The sequence below is a fragment of the Spea bombifrons genome, chromosome 5, assembly GCF_027358695.1.
Source record: "Spea bombifrons isolate aSpeBom1 chromosome 5, aSpeBom1.2.pri, whole genome shotgun sequence".
Taxonomy (NCBI): domain Eukaryota; kingdom Metazoa; phylum Chordata; class Amphibia; order Anura; family Pelobatidae; genus Spea; species Spea bombifrons.
In genome coordinates, this window is record NC_071091.1 from 3,747,599 (window position 1) to 3,760,668 (window position 13,070).

Sequence of the window (13,070 nt, forward strand, 5' to 3'; positions counted from 1 at the left end):
TGCCCTTTAGTCTCCGTCTAAGGCTCTGATCTTAAAATCTTTAGACAAGTAGCAGTTGCTGCAGGATTACTTTGTTTGTAGATACTTAAAGAAGTGATTTGGGTTCTTCTATTGTTGGAAAAAGAAGTAATTTTTGCAAACATAAGAAATTTCTCTGTAATGTTGGATGATCAAAAATAAGCACATTTTACATTTTTATAGCAAAAACACACACAGAAAGCCAGAAGTAAAACATAACGCCCCCCCACACACACATTTGTTTCAAGTTAAACTAATTCACGTTTGAACTTTGTTACCCAGTTGCCCATATTTTGAGAAATGTTCATTGTTGATCCTTTGCGGTAATTTGTTTATTGTATGCGTTTGTCGATGGGTTTGTTGAGCCATGTGTATTACGTTACGCTCGGAGTAAACCGCTGTGCTGCATAAATAAATGATAAAAATAATCAACTACATTAACGACATTGTGTATGTTCCCAGATTGTATCAATGTGGCTATTGTACCAGTCCCAGCGCGGCATTTTCTGAATACACGGGAACTTCCTCGGTGTGTTGAACCCTACGGCCCACCTGGTCCTTTTCCATAGTGTGGCACGGCTGGGATAGACAACCATGGGTGAGTGGCCATGGGAAAGATGGTGGAAACCAAGGAGGTAGAGGCCAACATGGGGATTTAATTAGCCTAATAGCCTATGGGCAGACTCAAAGGTTCCCCGGCATGCTTCTTCATCACGGTACCTTGCAACTATCTAGATCAGTCCAATATGGTTCATGGTTGACCGATATTTGCCTGGAATCTGAGTGATGAAGCTTTGGGCATGTAGTTTAAATCGTCCATCCTGCCCTACCCTCTACATACAAGATTCTCCCTAATTAATTCCCATTTTTAAATAAATTACGTATCAGCCAATCAGTGGCGTGAGATATGGACAGTGTAGGTGGTGGTCAGCTGCAGCTCTGGAGCTGCAGCATTGTCGCTAGTTACTAGACCGAATGCCGAAGAAACGAATATGGCGGTGGGTAAATGTACACGAAGGCCAAGAGATGCCTCTCGCTTATCTTAAGTCTTTGGTAGTATAGCAGGGGTTAATACAGCAACCCACAAGGGAGGAAAAGCTAATAGTGCGAGAAAAATAGATCCCTAACACTCTGACCCGTGGCACCGAGGCTTAACCAGGCCTTAATTAATCACTTAGTGGAAAACCCGGCTTTGGCCCCAGGATCTAAAGGTCTGTAAGAGCGGCTCTATTGGTCGCCGGCCGGGGGCTTGTCTGGCATCATCCAATGAAGAGCGGCGGCCCTTTCCCATTCATACTGCAGTGTGAATGCAGTTATGTCAGTGCTGCTGGTAACTGTTACAGTGCTATACATTTGTTTGATTCATACATTCGCTTCCGGTGATTCGGATGAATGATCCAACTCTGTCCCTCATTCATAACACGAACCTATGAATGAAACAAATGTATAACAGAGTAACAGAAAACGAAGAGATAAGCGAATATTCGCCCAAAACGAACACCGGGAACGGGCAAATATTCATAGAATATGAAGATCCCCCTCCCCCCAAAGACAAAGACTTCACCGGCGCCGAAGTCTACTAGTTACATATTTTTATTCAATTTCCTTTTCCTTTGTGACCTTTTAAAGTCCTTTAATATGCTTTCTTCGTCATTGAGGCTGCTTGGGGCATCAGACTTTAACGACACAGCACGTTCGATCTAACGCAGATCGGTCCAGGTCAGAAAATGTTAATCTTTTTTTTTTTTATCAATTTCTCTTGTTGAAAGGGGATAATTAGTCATCCCGTGTTTGTTCCTGTTATTTGAAACACTTCTTGTCACGGTGAGGGATATCAATGCTGTGGGTTTACCTGGCAGCTCTGTCATTGAACTTATTGAATGCAGTCAGGTAACCACAACATTCGGAACGTAATAAATGAACGCGTGATTAATGGCAGACGTGGAATGTTCGGTAAACAAAATGAAACAGTAACGCGTTCCATGTCTGGTGATGAAAGACCGTCTGCCTTGGCGCACGGAGAGATCATGCAGCGGCGTCAACAAAGTCAGTCAACAGCTTCATTTTGGATGATTGGCGGGATGTTTGTGTCAAAAATTGTAAGAATTAGTAGGAACGACCCGTCACCCCGGGGCCCATTCATTACATTGACTTGACATTGAAGAATGATAAGCCTCACCTATACATTATACTACGCACTAGGTGTACTAATGCATAGGTGAAATGTTCTTACCTGGAAAAAAACCAAATTTTATGAAATATTGTGAAAGATTTTAGTAGTCTTTACAGTATTTTTTCAAGTATATACTATAAAGAAAGAAGTGTAGGACCTATATGGCACCTATATGACCTATTCATTTCTCACATGGGAACTTTAGGCTCTGAATCCCTTTCGAACCACTCTGTCTTTGGATAGGCCAATGAGGTCGGTGGGTGGGGCCAATGAGGTCGGTGGGCGGGGCTGGTGATATTGTGGGCGGGGCTAGCTCCAACCACTTTATATTTGTATGGAGTTGGGTTTGGGCGGCCATGGGTGGGGAGCGTGTTGTGTCCGCGACCCGGAGATATTGGGCCGTGAACCAGAGAAGCGCCGCTTCGCTCAGAGTCTCTGGGTGGAACGCAGAGAGTTCCCAGGTATGATCATTAGAGTGCGTGCATTGGGACGAGAAGGGATCATGCACTATAAATATATGTGTTGGAAGATAAACATCTAGGCCACCCAGTGCCGTATTTACCTGGGTCTAACCCATTAGAGCGCCATCATCCGACCCCTCTGTGCCGCCGTCCTTACTGCTGAGCTCCATATATGAAGCCATATCTCGGCACTCCAACTTTTAAGGACACGCCGCGTGGAACAGAAGTGAACTACGGAGGCTGGATCAACACAACACAATCCTCCATAGTGTTAACGGGCCAGTTGGGGAGAGCAGTGGTATCCTTTTTAACCAGCGCATTGAGCGATGATGCCGATATAGAGCATAGGAGTCAGCATAGGCCAGAATTCACCACCATGTGCACCATGGGCATTCCTTCTGCAGCTGCAGAATAACACAAAAATTTATATTATTCCATTTTTTATTTTCTATTTTTTATTTCAATTTTTTTTTTTATTTACAAGGCATTCTCTTGGAATGTTGGAACAATACCCATAAATAATTTAGTGAATTAATAGTAAAAAATAATATTACAAAGTCCCCGACATTCCAAAATCAGAACAATGCAGCTATATTTCAAAAAGGACTAACAAATTGATCGACAAAAGGGCAAGACGGGCACTTTGAGTCATCGCCGAGGAGATGGACATCGTAGCTCAGACATTTATTCTAGATTTTTTATTAGAGTTTTATTGGGCACCTTTGAGAAGTAAGAAGATTGTGGCTTTGAGGACCATGTTGTCCCTTCTTCAGGCTTAAGTCGAAGGGCATGTGGTGCTCAGGACTGGATTTCACACCAGCGAACCAAGCCCATTCTTTTCTAGTCACCAAGACTCAAACGTTAGCTTCTAATGAGGATCAACACTCTGATTAATGAGACTAACATTGATTAACGTTGGGCTTGAGTGAGTTTGGGCTGATTCTGGACCTCACTCCGCGGTTAGCCGTCTCTGTCGAGATCCACAGGGATCCAGCTCGGGAGCTCAGCTGGGGGGTAAGGAAACAGCCGTGATGGCAGTAGGTTCCTTCAAAGTTCAACCGCCCCGGGGCAAATCTCAGTATTCTTGGAACAGAATTCCACATTGTTCTAAGCGATGAGCGATCTTGTCAAGTTTAAGCGTTGGTTGGGCCCAAGTGAGCTTTAGAGAATACCCCTTGTGAAAGGAGATATCTCGGGTCCATTTGGTCCAACTCAACCCTTAGTGAATGGACCACACTGCTTTTGCAGTAATTGTATTTAATTAGAAGAAAGCAGCCTTTTATATCAATATGCGGAAAATATAAAGGTCTGAGTAAAATATCAGTATTATAGAAAAGAAGTCCCCCCTAAAGACCGGGCCGGACTGGGAATTAAAACCAGCCCTGGAAATAATTCAATACCAGTTCTCACCCCCAATAAATTTTGTTTGAAAAAAAGGCACAAACCCTGCATTTTTTAATATATTTGGGGGAAAGGAATAGTCTTGAATAAGATACGTATGAAACCACATGGTTCCTAATATCACTGCGGCCCCTGACATCATGTGATGGACCGGGCCGTGCTAGAGTTCCAATGATGAGAAAAAAACATCTCAATATGAAATTAACCATTTTCCAATGTATTTAAATAATTTACTGAACACAAAGTTACTAAAACCGGGAATTACTTTCACAGAAGGTAACAGAGGGGCAAATAAACTTATAGCTCTCCTAAATACAAAATTAGAGTGTAAGAGGGGAGCTGAAGGAGGGAGACACACGTGGAAGAGTGAATGTGTGTATGTACATGCGTGTAAGTGTATATTGTTAGAGTGGCTGTGGCTGTATGTAAGTGTATGGTTTTAGATTGTGTGCGCATGTATGTTTAGGTATATGAATGTTCATGCGTGCGCTTAGTTTATGTGTGTAAGTGCTCGGGGTTAGAGTGGCTATGTGTAAGTATGTATGTATGTATGCATGTATAAGTGTATGGTGTTGGAGAGGCTGTGTGTGTGTAAGTGTATGGTTTTAGATTGTGTGTGCGCATGTATGTTTAGGTGTATGAATGTTCATGCGTGCACTTCGTTTATGTGTAAGTATGTATGTATGTATAAGTGCATGGTGTTGGAGAAGCTGTGTGTGTGTACGTTTGTGTAAGCATTTGATGTTAGAGGGGTGTGTATGTGTATATGTAAGTGTGTTGTGTATGCATGTATGTGTGTTAGTGAGTATGTGTATATGTATGTTTATGGTGTTATTATGTGTGTATTAGTGTAGGGCTGCCCCTGATCATCATACCCCCAACATCCTAATTCATTCTAATACCCAACCACAGTCATTGTCAGCTTCTCTGTGCCCCCAAACAGCTTGCCAGAGCCGTCTTTGCATTCCTGCCTCCCTGAACCAGTCCAAAATTATTCACAAAAGGGCCAGCAGAACCTGGTATGCAGGTAGGCCGGTCCGACCCTGCTAAAGAAGCCCCGTGTAGCTGGGAAATGGGGCTTTTTAAGGACTTATTGTTATTTATTGCCGGTGACTTAGAGATAGTCTGTGATTACAGCATGTACCGGTTCTCTAATCACTATATAAAGCAAGAGCAGAGGAACTTTACATATACACTAAAAAATGCTAAAAATACCCTAAAATACCGAAAATGCTGCTAAAAAAAGATCTAAAATATTGAATACTTTTACATTTTTACATTTTTTAAATATTTAAATACTTTTTCAAAAACTATATGACAGCAAAGATTACATTCACAATAATAATCAAAAAATTCCATTGGTTTTTTTTTTTTTTTTTTTAAATTTACAAAAAGAATTCTGCTGATTCCTCCAATTTTTGCACCAAAATGATTCACTCTAATAATTTCCGGATTTTTGTTGTTCATTTTGTTAAAATCAAAAATTTCGATTTAAAAGGTTTTCTATATTTATTTTTCTTTTATTATTTTAACAGTGGTCACGGCTTTTTTTTTTTGTATAATAAAAGTTATTAAACACTTTAGCAGATGATACACGTGGTTTTCTTTAATGTCTCTTCTATATATTCCATTAATCAAATCTATCAGACCCACTCGGTCTCGCATGCATCCCAAATGTCTCTGTTTGACGTGGCCAGTCCCTCTTTGGACCCCAAACTTCCTTCCCTGATGCCCCTTTTTCCCAGGAGCTCAGAGTGTTTGCTGGGTATGAGGGTATCGTAGGGTTCTACAGCCCTAAAAGCCCCCCCAATAATGTATGCAGAAAATGGCTTTTAAATTAAATTGTGTGAATAAAATACTGCAAAAAATATATATTTTCAGAATAATTCATTATAACTTTTCAATCAAACAGCGGCGTTACAGGGATGAATTTCTGTCCGTTTTTCCAGGTATTTGTAGGAAAATATCTGCCCCGTCAGTAGCGTCAGTGTGCATTGATCAGCCAGACCGCAGGAGCTTACACATGTCATTTAGCCGTGTATATGTTTCGTCGGACGTGTGGAAAGCGAGAAATGTCACGGCATAAAGGAAGCCAGCTGTCATGTATGTGAAACGCGGCATTTTAAATACAATGTTCCCATTGCTGTAATACCCGCCGGTGTCAGTCCAGCCGACACGGGATTATAGAAACTGCAGGCCGGCCGAATTAAGTCTGCTTTACATTCCCACTGCCCCGTGCGGGGGTAACACGCGGCGGCCAATCAGATCGCAGGTAGAGGGAAAGCACTTCATTTAACGCGCACATTCTAGTATTTTCATAACTATGGATATGTTAAGAGGCTTTCGGCATTCCGCTGATTAATCTTAATAAGTGATACTTAAGTCACTCCGAAGAAATAGCCGGCAACGTTCGTTCGGAGAAGAAAATATTGAGCTACATGAAAAAAAAAAAGATGGAAAACACGGAATTATTAAATAAGATAACCAAAATAATAGATCTATGCGTGCCTTGTAACCACAACAAGCGCACAGTGAAGACTCCAAAACAGGAAGGGTAAAGGCTTGGAAAGCTCAGCTCTGGCACCATCGAGAGAGTGGTAGATAAGTGGAACAGCCTCCCAGCAGAAGTGGTAGAGGGTAATACAGTGAGGGGATTAAACATGCATGGGATAGACATACGGCTCCTGAATCTAAGACGAGACCAACGACTGATTAAGGTTTGAGTCTTTACAGCAGGAGAAACGGGCAGATTAGACAGGGGGCCGGATGGGGCCGATCTGCCAACATATTCTATGTTTCAACATGGCTAAATTGTGCATTTATAGTAGATCATGTACATGGTGTTCGCTGTCCAGTCCTGTCCAACAGACATTTACCAAAAGAGGATAATGAAAGGAGCACAGAAAGGATGCAGTCAGGGTTTAATGTCAAAAACTCTTACGTTTTTCAAGTAGCCTTTAGTCTACAAATTGTAACTGCCCAGAGAAAATCTACGGTGTTTTAGTGACTGAGGATTTAAGGGACAGTTTAATGTTGAATACGAGGAGGTACATTAAAATACTTTAAATACTGTAATTCCAAAAAATCACTTATCTACCTAAAATGTGGCAGTTCTAGTTAAACAATGTTACAAAGAAAGAGTTATTAGCAACAGGTTGTGGATCTGGATCGATGGACAAGAGGAGGCGGCTCGCTTACACCCGACGCGGAAACGGCTCGCTTACACGTACAGGCTTTGTTATTAAGGGGTTAAATTAACAAATATATTCAGAAATAAATATTTTAGCCCATGATGTGGCTGTTTTAATCTTCAATCTTTAATCTTTGGGGTCAGTTGTCCTTGTTTTTTGAAAGAAAAGCAGATTTTGCCCTTTAGAAATCCAGCGCAGACGGGGTTAATGTTGTAAATGACTATTGTAGCTGGAAACGGCTGATTTTTAATGGAATCTCTTCATAGGAGTACAGAGGCCCTTTATCACTCCCATCACTCCTGTGTTCCAATGGCCCTTTATCACTCCCATCACTCCTGTGTTCCAATGACCCTTTATCACTCCCATCACTCCTGTGTTCCAATGGCCCTTTATCACTCCCATCACTCCTGGGTTCCAATGGCCCTTTATCACTCCCATCACTCCTGTGTTCCAATGGCCCTTTATCACTCCCATCACTCCTGTTAAGTTTAAAAGGCTAATTGACGGTTAGAAAACACTTTTGCAATTATGTTACAGCCAAAAATAGTTTTTCATGAAAACAGCTGAGTGACCCCAAACCTTTGAACATTAGTGTATAAATATATATATATATATATAGCAACTTGGGTAATAAGTAACTTTCATAAATGTTGATATCACTGTCATGAAAAACAAAACAAAACAAAATCTATGACATCACTTTTAGGGATGAAGACATTGTTGCCGCTGTATTGGAAACAATAGCTTCTTTTTTCAGACAATATTCACAAATGTAATCTTTTTCATAGGTTTAGAAAGCTGTAACATTTTTCAGGAAACATTCTCGTTTGGAACTATTACAGCCGTTTATACGGGTTACACGTTTATATAAATCGAGACTTTGAACTCCTAAAGAAAGAAAAGGATTTGCGATAAAAATGATTCGATGTAAATAAATGATTCTTCAAAGCGGGGTTTGTGAATGCGTGTATGCGAGGGAATGAGTAAACAGGCTTTATTTGTTATAGCGGGACCTGTATAAATAAACCGTCGCCGACATCATCAGAAATACATTATCAGCGCCACAAGTTCTGATTATCCTCTCGTAAACGGTAAGAGAGCACACTTTTCACAGAGAAAAAAACATCAACAGCTTGCTCCAAGAAAAAAAATAAACATTTTTTTGGCCAAAATTGGGCTATTTTGTGCACTTAACTGTTTCACCGCTGGTGAATATATGTGATGGATTGGTGGAAAAACCATAAAAAAAATTAAAAATGGGTAAAAAAGCATTGGTTGTTATTTTTGGGTTCAATAATGTTGGAAAAAGAAAAAAAAAAACTAAACCAATGAAAGCATCGGGAAAGAGTACAATGAACAATTTGGGTGCAAAGTGCGTAAACATTCTACTGGTTGCTATGGTGACTGCCCCAGCTCTACTAGATTGAACTTTTACTATTCTTCCATGTTTTAAACATAAGCCTCTTAATCTTTTTGTTTTGTTTTAGAGATATTCAGCAGTTTAACGTTCTTTTTAAACTTCAATCCCTGAGGATCTGACAACGACAAGGCCTTCCTCGAAGCTCTTAAGATAAAGACCACCATACAGATCTTACTTGTAATCCGACGTACGCTAAATTACGAAAACGTTCCTGTTCCCCTAAGAAAGATGGCAGAATTTGTGTTCCTTGTGGTTATAAAGTAATATATAGAGACATTTATAGAGCTGTCAAAGTCTTTTGTAATTAAGCTGTGGTTTAAGGTCCACCACGGTCTCCAGGACACTTCAAGGTGGTCCTCAGGATGATGTATGAAGTATGAAAGGAAGGCCACGTGTCTGGATTAAAAACACAGACATCGGACGCAACCGGTCCTTTAACTAGAACTTTAGGGCGAAAATCGATGATTTCATCTCTATTATTTCATGAACGTATTTTTACGTCTTCATGATCACTAATGGTGGAGACTTAGGACTTGGTCCTTCTCGTTCAATACCTTTTCATTGTGGTTCCCTGAACAAAATCATTGAGAACCTCCATTCCATTCCAGACAATGTTAGCCGCACGTAACCGGCTTGGTGAACCGGTCCTAAAGCAAGTGCCAACGCAAAGGTTCTTCCGACTGGGCAACAAGAACCCTTTATACCCCCCTAGATTATATGGGACTCAAAAGTAGACATGTACAGAAAAAGACTTGGCTGCCATTGGTCGTCGATTGGCCGCTGTCTTCTTGTATAATGACCATACAAACATCATCATTAGCTCCATGGCGGCAGAGGAGGCAATAGGGACATGGTAGGGCAAGTTTTTTTAAACTTTGAAGCATCTCAGAAGCTCCTAACGAGTTCCGCGGCATCTGCAGAATACGATTAACTCGACTGGAGGCTCGACAGATTGCATCGGATCTCAGGGCCCAGTCTAGCTTTAGCTGCCCCTGAAATGTAAAGCCGTTGAGATACGAACGCGTCGGAATTCATGAGCATTTGGGACAAATATCGAGATCCGTCTCAGAAACAAGCAGTGACCCAGGTTGCGGATTTAAGGAGATTTCGCAAAAATCCTCCGCCATTTTTGTTTTCTGGAGAGTTTTCCTTGGTGGACGGCAACCACGCAGCATCATCGCTCCAAATATACTCGGTTAGTTTGGTTTTGGGGAAAAAATTGTCTTATTTCATGTTTATGCACTTTGCACTTTGATTTGAGGTCCTCTATATTACATTTTGGCACTTTAAGAATAAACTAATAAAGAACCACAAATGATTGAATGAACTTGGTGAGTATCAGACATGCGCGATATCGAGCCAGCGGTAGAAATGAAATCCCACGCGAGAATTGGTACGCTCTTCAAAGCTATGGCAACCAAACCACAAATCGGAACACACGCACCGAATTACGCGGCGTCCAAATTTATAGAGAAAAAAAAACAAAACGTGCGATTTTAACAAATAACACATTCTAGAAATGGGCTAAAAAAATAAAAAAATTGCAAAAATTTGCACAACAATTTATTTAGAGCGGAAAAGTAAGATATGAACCCAAGCTTCACAAACACTGAAACGGAGCATTACCAACAGCTACTGTTATACGTCTCGCGATTAACTCTTCACATCCCAGGGGGTTGTGCAAGGGCTTTCCCTTGGAATGCGATGTTCATGCCTTCTGAACTCGGAGGGTTAAAAATGAATTTATTTATTTTTTTACAATTTTCACCTTTCGGCAGTGAATATTATTAACACGCACACTCGTATTTGTTCTACTCATAACGCATGGTTCTACCTTTCAAGGATGAAAGCCGAGTGGAACACACGCACGCACACACAGGGGTTTGTGACAGAACCCGCAAAAAAAAAAAAAAAGTCATTAAAAACTTTTTTTTTCAAGTCAGAAACAACAATAAACTTTACCGGTAAATCTCCAAGGAATTAACCTGCAAATTACAAAAGTCTGTTGATAAATCTTTAATTACGCCCTCGTTCCAGCTTAGCCGTTGGTGCGAAAATCGCCGAACGACATAAATCCGTACAAAAAGATGCTACTTTCTACAAAATTGGTAAAAAAAAAAAAAAAAAATAGTGATTGCGAATCGTAACACAAAAAAATAGATGAAATTCCATAAAAAAATAGTTCAACGACCTTGTTTGCAGGAACGCGCGCCCGCCGGAATTAAAAATGACCGAGATAAGGTATATTGCAGGGATACAGAAACAATGAAAAAAACATACTTAGAACAAAAAAAATTGCTTTTTTTTAATATTTTATCCTGGGAGAAGCGCGAAGTTTAAACGACAACAAGGGTTAAAAATAACCACACAAAAAAAGAGAAAAGAAAAGAAACGGAATTGGTTCAAACTCAGCAGAGATCTTCTGAAATAAAATTAAACTTTTTCATAAAAAAAAGATACACAAAACGTTAACCCCTTAAAAGCTGGAAAACTTTAATTTTCCCCCCCGATTCTGACATATCATCCAAATTCTACTGTATCCGCAGGACACGGCGATGTGCGCTACGCAACCCCACGATCCGCCATATGATAAAAGATTTTTAGGGAACGGGACTTACTTGAAGCATGAGAAGGAGAATTGAAGATTTCATGGTCAGAAGGTCCGGCGGGTCGTGGCTCGCGTACGAGGATGATGATGATGATGATGATGATGATGATGACCCGAGACGTCCCTCCGGTAATAGATCTCAGCGCACCCCGGGGGCGAAGTGTTAACTTAACAAGGCTTAGCTTTATTTGGCTTGGATAAACACACTTGGAGCTGCTCCCTGTAAGCACTGCTCACTGACTCACACAGGTTTGGACTCTATGTAGAGCGAAGGAGTGGCTTCCACTCCAACACACATATTCACAAGCAGCTTTAAAGTCACAGAGCCACGGACCGTCGCCCCTTTGGCTTCATCACACGCGCCACCTGATATTCCGCAGCGTGGACCTGAAGGTGAAGTGATGTGGAGCGTCTGACGGACGAGAAACAAAGCCAAGTTTATTCGATCAAAGTTAGAAGAACTATAAGAATACAAATATTTACTAAAAATAGTTTTGTCTGATTGACTTGTTTTTTTTATAGAAAATTCCATCTGTCACCACTTTTAAATTTTAATTATTATCATGAAAAAAATAAAATAAATAAATATATATAAATATATATATATACATATATACACAATTTGATCCGTACGTAGTATTGGTGAATTGCCCAACAAATAAGTGTATGGATCAAAAGAATGCATTGTAAGATTGATAGGACATCAGACAGTAACAATGTGACAGTGACGGATTTAGAAATGCACTGCCTGGCTGCGACTCAAAAGATTACATCACAATTATATTTTGATCTATACATTTATTAAACATTGTTTCACACGCTGAAAAAAGGAAAAAAGTGCAGTATTAGGAAAGGCTGGCACACAAGCAGGACATCCCACGGTTCTCAGTCGCCCGTTTCTCCTGCTGTAAAGATTTAAACCTTAATCAGTCGTTGGTCTCGTCTTCAGGAGCCGTATGTCTATCCCCTCGCTGTATTACCCTCTACCACTTCTGCTGGGAGGCTGTTCCACTTATCTTTTTTAAATGATAATTAAAAGACCTCTTGTGATGGAGACCTTGGGGTTTGTGATCCTAAACAGAAATCCATGAATAATAATAATAATAATAATTATTATTATTATTATTATTATTATGGACCTGGCTGATGGGGGGGCATTTTGTCTCAGACTAGCAATAACGAAGTTTTTTTTATGCATATCGATTGTATTCTGATTTTGATACCCGCTCGTAAATAAAAAGCTGAATTATAGTAAATGTGGTAATATCCGGATTGTATACCCCAACAAAGCGGGATACCTTTGTTTGGGGGGTAGGGTCAGGACTGGGACATCCTGCATTCAACCCAGGGGGCAAGACGAAGCTGGAGATCTTATAATATAGAGTCCCAAAAGCATGAAGATAATGGGAAGAGCAGCAATGCTCCAGAGGTAAAATCCTGTGATGCCCCCTGCATGCCTGCAAAAAAAGACTGCTTAAGAGGAGCACAAAAGGGATACAGTCCAGGTGTAAATGCCCCTGGTGGTTATAGATGGTAAAGCACACAAAATTCTCCATGATCACCGTCTGTTAAAAAAGGACAGTTGGGCAGCTCTGCAGGACAATGCCGGCAGTCCGGTCGATCGCTCCCTGCAGTCTGATCGCACGCTCCCCACAGTCTGGTCGCATGCGCCGTCGTCTCCTGCAAAACTTTAATGGAAGTTATTCAAATTTCTCATCTGTCAGATCATTTAGAGACCCAACGGCAACCTCTGTGACCTCGATTTCCTTTCCTTAACAAAATGTCACCAATTCTTCCA

General features: G+C 40.7%; 1 protein-coding gene across 1 annotated transcript in view; it reads right to left on the bottom strand.

Moving 5' to 3' along the window:
* CRHR2 (corticotropin releasing hormone receptor 2) overlaps positions 1 to 11,369 on the bottom strand; it is a 149,496-nt gene extending 138,127 nt beyond the window's left edge. The window contains exon 1 of the mRNA XM_053467955.1: positions 11,283 to 11,369. Coding sequence (XP_053323930.1) covers positions 11,283 to 11,315 — 33 coding nt within the window. The 5' untranslated portion in view covers positions 11,316 to 11,369. The remainder of the gene's footprint in view (positions 1 to 11,282) is intronic.
* Positions 11,370 to 13,070: the final 1,701 nt, after the last annotated feature.